General features: G+C 32.1%; 1 protein-coding gene across 1 annotated transcript; it reads right to left on the minus strand.

The window, feature by feature from the left end:
* Positions 1-1,788: 1,788 nt before the first annotated feature.
* On the minus strand, positions 1,789-2,499 carry LOC123886725. The gene has a single exon (XM_045936016.1). The coding sequence runs from the start codon at positions 2,497-2,499 to the stop codon at positions 1,789-1,791; it is 711 nt and encodes a 236-aa protein (XP_045791972.1).
* Between the last annotated feature and the right edge of the window lie 2,259 nt (positions 2,500-4,758).

The following is a 4,758-nucleotide window of genomic DNA, read 5'->3' on the forward strand; positions in this document are numbered from 1 at the left end:
TCAAAAGTTTATCACGCACTTTTATCGCAATTTTTTGTTACGAAACCAAATCGAAACAAACCCGCACTTAGAATCATGGAATTTGTGTATTTACAATTGATATCACACTAGTCCCTGTGGATACGATATTTGAAACATACTTGCCGAAAGTTCTTTCAACAAGGTAGCATACATAGGGGAGACTATTTTGTTTTCAAGTTGTTTTGTTAGATATGAGACTTATCCGTTTTATCAGCATTTTGGAACCTCGACATCAATAGTAACTTCAAACAAGGGTTTGTTCTGTTTTCTGATGTTTTGTGATGGATGTGTCTCATAATGTTTTTTTTTTATTCTACTGCAATTAGCGTATTTGACTCCAACAGGCGCGCCAAAGTATCTTTATTATAGCTTAGACCTTTTGAGCGTGCTACAAGAATAATCCTAGGATATGTGCCACATGGAATGAGTTGCTTCCCAAATCAAGACTTATTAGACCCTTTCAGCGTGCTATAAGTTTTAATTGTGCATGGAATTAATGTCAATATGACAATGTTTGACGGGGGGGAAGAAATATTTCAGCACATTTGGTTGCCATCATTGTTGTCTTGGTTGTCATTTTGGTGGTGATTTTTTGCATTGGCTGCTATTTCTTATGGATAAAAGCGAAAAAGAGACTCAAGGCTAGTCACAAAGAAAACCGTAATGTCAAAAAACGTATTATCATTTAATGTTTGAGCTTAATCTCCCTTAATTAATGGGAAATTTTATGATAGAGTCTCTAAATTGACTCTTTTGATAGAGTCACGTGTCTGACCAATCAGAAAGCAGAGATGACTTAGTCAATGCCACGTAAGATTATATTATACATCTCACATATCATGCACCCTCATATCTTTTATTGTTGCAACTAAGTCCCTAATAATTTAAAAGTGACAAAATTATCACAATCTTTATATTATTTATTAATTTGTATTTTATTGTAAATGTAAAAATCAAATAAAACACAAATTAAAAACTGCAACTATAAGTCCCTAATAATTTCACGATTCATTTTTATGATTATAGGTTGTTTTTAAGTTTCTAAAATATAAGTTGTTTTTAATTTTGTCAAATATAAATTGTTTTTATTTTGTAAATTTTTGTTTTTGACTATTGCAAATTATTGTTAATTATAAACTTAACAGGGGACTTATATGCAATAATAAGAAGTTTTATATAAAAAGGGCTTACTATGGACTTGTCACACTATATTTGCTTATGTGGTATTAGCTCATTTTCTATTGGTCAATACAATTGACTCTATCAAAATATTCAATTTAGAGACTCTATCATAGAATCTCCCTTAATTAATTATTAGTATATGGTATGTCTATGAGTACTAATTTCAAAATGCTCTTCTAACCAAGTTGATTGGGCTCAAGTGGCAAGGAGCTCCTTCCAAGGACGTACCCGGGGAATACCGGGTTCGATTCCCAGGGGGAACAACGCTTGGCCAGTGCGCATGCCTCTACGCACGAGTTGGATTAGTCGTCCACCTTTGGTGGGTCGGAACCAGTGCGAAAGCCAAAAAAAAAAAAAAAAAATGCTCTTCTGTTATATGATGCAGTTGGCCGGGCTTGAATTTAGTAACACTGAGTCCTTGGAATTTGATTTTGCTACAATTGAAATAGCAACAAACAAATTTTCAGATGATAGCAAAATTGGCAAAGGGGATATGGAGTGGACAAGTCTACAAGGTAATATATGAATGAATGTGATAAGTAAATAATGCATTTTTTCCCATCATTCTGCTGATTTTTTTTAGTTTTAGGGAACACTTCCTAATGGACAAGAAATAGCTGTGAGAGACGGTCCAAAACTTCTGGCCAAGGAGCAGAAGAATTCAAAAATGAAGTGATGTTTTTTTTTAGGGAACCGCCGTGTCTGAATCGCACGAACCACCACCGCAGCGTCCATCTCAACAATGACCTCCATATCCTTGATGTTTGTTGCCCACTGAAGAGCTTCAAAGAGACCTGTTGTTTCAGCTAAAGCCACATCCCCCGACCCTGTTACCAATTTCGTCATCGCCCCGATGCAGCGGCCATCCTCCCTCCGCAGAACCATACCTAAACCCCAACGGCTAACACCTTCAAGAAGGTGAGAATCCACGTTGAGCTTCAAGCAGGACATAGGAGGTGGACTCCAGCTTATATCGTTCCGAGTTTTCGAAGAGGTGGAGTCATCTGGGTGAGCTTTCTCAGTATCACAGCTGCGCTGGTAATCCTCAAGGCATTGAAGAGCTTTCTCCATTGCACTATAGGCAGGTATGTCTTTCTTATTAAAGACTAAATCGTTTCTAGACTTCCAAATGCTATACAGAATAGAGTTTATCATTTGCATGCACTGTCGGTCTGTAATGTTTAGCATATTCTGGTACCATTCATTAAAATTGATGTCATGAACATGATGTAAGGTTAGAGGAGAACTGAACCAGACCCTTTTTGTCCACTCACAATGCATGAAAGCATGCTCCATAGTCTCAGGTCCTGTTTGACATCTAGGACACAAAGAGTCACAAAGAATACTAAGTGATGTTAATAGCCAAACTTCAACATAGAAATTTGGTGAGATTGATAGGATTTTGCCTTGAAGATCAAGAAAAGATACTTATCTATGAATATGTGCCTAACAAAAGTCTTGATCACTTCCTATTTGGTATGAGTATGACACTTCAATATTTATTTAGCTATAGTTTATGTAATGCACAGAACAAAATCACGTTTAGGATCATTATATTAAATTTTATTAGAATTGTTTACGGTAATTTAATAAATTTGAAAGTAATTAATTTTATTATATTTTATTTACATTATTAGTAAAAATATTGTTTATTTATTTATTTTTGACAGAAATATTGTTTATATTTCTATAAGTTTATATTTTATGTGTATTTATTTTATTTTTTCTATATTCTATTGTTTATATTTTTATGTGCATTTAATTTATTTTTTTTCTATATTCTATAATTTTTTTAAGGGTTTTGCGAACAAGTGCCCCGGGGCACTCTTTAAGCATACTATTTAAGAAAATTATTCATTCAAAAAGTAAAACATTACAATTTCCAATGCGTTAACTTCACGCATTTTAATAAAAATTTCACAAAAAATTACTATTTTAAGTGCTTAAAGAGTGTCTCGGGGGCACTCGTTAGCATTTTCCTTTTTTTTAATGTTGTTTTGTTTATTTTCTATTTTTATGCATAGATTCATGTATAATTTTCTTTACATTTTCAATGAATATAGATTGTTCTCTATTGTTCTTATCTATAATTGTTTTCCTTATTTTTAACCATATCATCTTCTTACGGTCGGTTTAGTGCGCTGGATAGAGAGACAAGATAGTATAAAATTAATCTATCATGTTTAAATCTTTTGTTTGGTGCACCAATAGGAAAAATAAATTTAACCTATTTTTAATACTATCATGTTGGCTCTTTGTTATTTTAATTCTTATTTTTTTTTTTTTATCAAATTTTCAATCCTTATTTTAAGTTAGCTTAGCAACATTATAGTATTTTTTTTTTTGCAAGTTTTTTCTTTAATTTTCGTCTATATATATATATGTGTAGTCAATTTTTTCTACTTATTGTTTATTATTATTGTTATTTTTAATAAAAAGTTATTATATGTGCTTATTTTTCCACTATTCTACGATTTTCTTATCCAACTTCTTATAATATCATCTTTATATCCTATCCTGCGCACCAAACAGACTCTTATTGTATTTATCTTATATTCTATCTGTATTTTTAAAATATTATTTTTAGTGAAATTACAATGAAGTATATAAATCGTGGAACGTGGTTAAACCTACTAAGGATAAATTTGTAACTTTGGTGTTAGTCGATTTTCCTATATTAGATTTCATATTTTCGACCTTTAAATGTAATTTTACCCGAATAATAATTTTTATTTTTTGAAGAAATTTACACATAAAAATATGAACTACACAATCTAATAACACCAAGTTGAGCAAATCTATGCATAAAAGTAAAATCAGAAAATATTTAATTTTAGCTTAAATGCACTTGTGGTCCTCCTATTTTTTTTTTTTTTTGACTAAAAATAAAATTCATTCATTCAAATTGAAACTTACATAGATCATTACAAATTCAAGATTGCTATAAACTGAAAAAGGTGAATCTGCAAAGAATATCGCAGCACCTAGGTTAATAACATACAACGGCATCATGAAAGTGCCTACAAATATGATAAAATAAATGTAACCGGAATATTCATACTCCCGGATATGCAACGTTGATATCCATGTCTTCATCTTCATCAGATCTGTAATGAATTGAGGTAGATATGTCAATCTGAATCAACAAATCACGATACTAAAACAAAAAGCCAACAAACGCCGCACAGGACGACGATAAACACAACGCCGCAAAAGACAACGACAAACACAAAGGAAAAATTAAAGATATGTGAAAATCACTTATTTGATTAAAAAAGGAAAAACAATTCAGAGGGGTGATTTTGGATCAAAAATTGACCCAAAAACCACCCCTCTTTTGGTGGATGAAGAATAAGAAAAACTAGGGTTGGGAGAATGGGGGCTGCGGAGAAGAAGGAGAGAAGAAAAAAGAGGAAGATACTAGAATCTTGACCATTTAGTTAAATAAAAAATTTGGTCCTCCTATTTCTAAAATCAACTTTTTGGTCCCCTATTATCAAAGTCAACATTTTTTTGGTCTCCTCCTATGTTAGTCATGTGGCACTTATTTTCCAT

The sequence above is a fragment of the Trifolium pratense genome, linkage group LG5 (genome assembly GCF_020283565.1).
Source record: "Trifolium pratense cultivar HEN17-A07 linkage group LG5, ARS_RC_1.1, whole genome shotgun sequence".
Classification (NCBI taxonomy): Eukaryota; Viridiplantae; Streptophyta; class Magnoliopsida; order Fabales; family Fabaceae; genus Trifolium; species Trifolium pratense.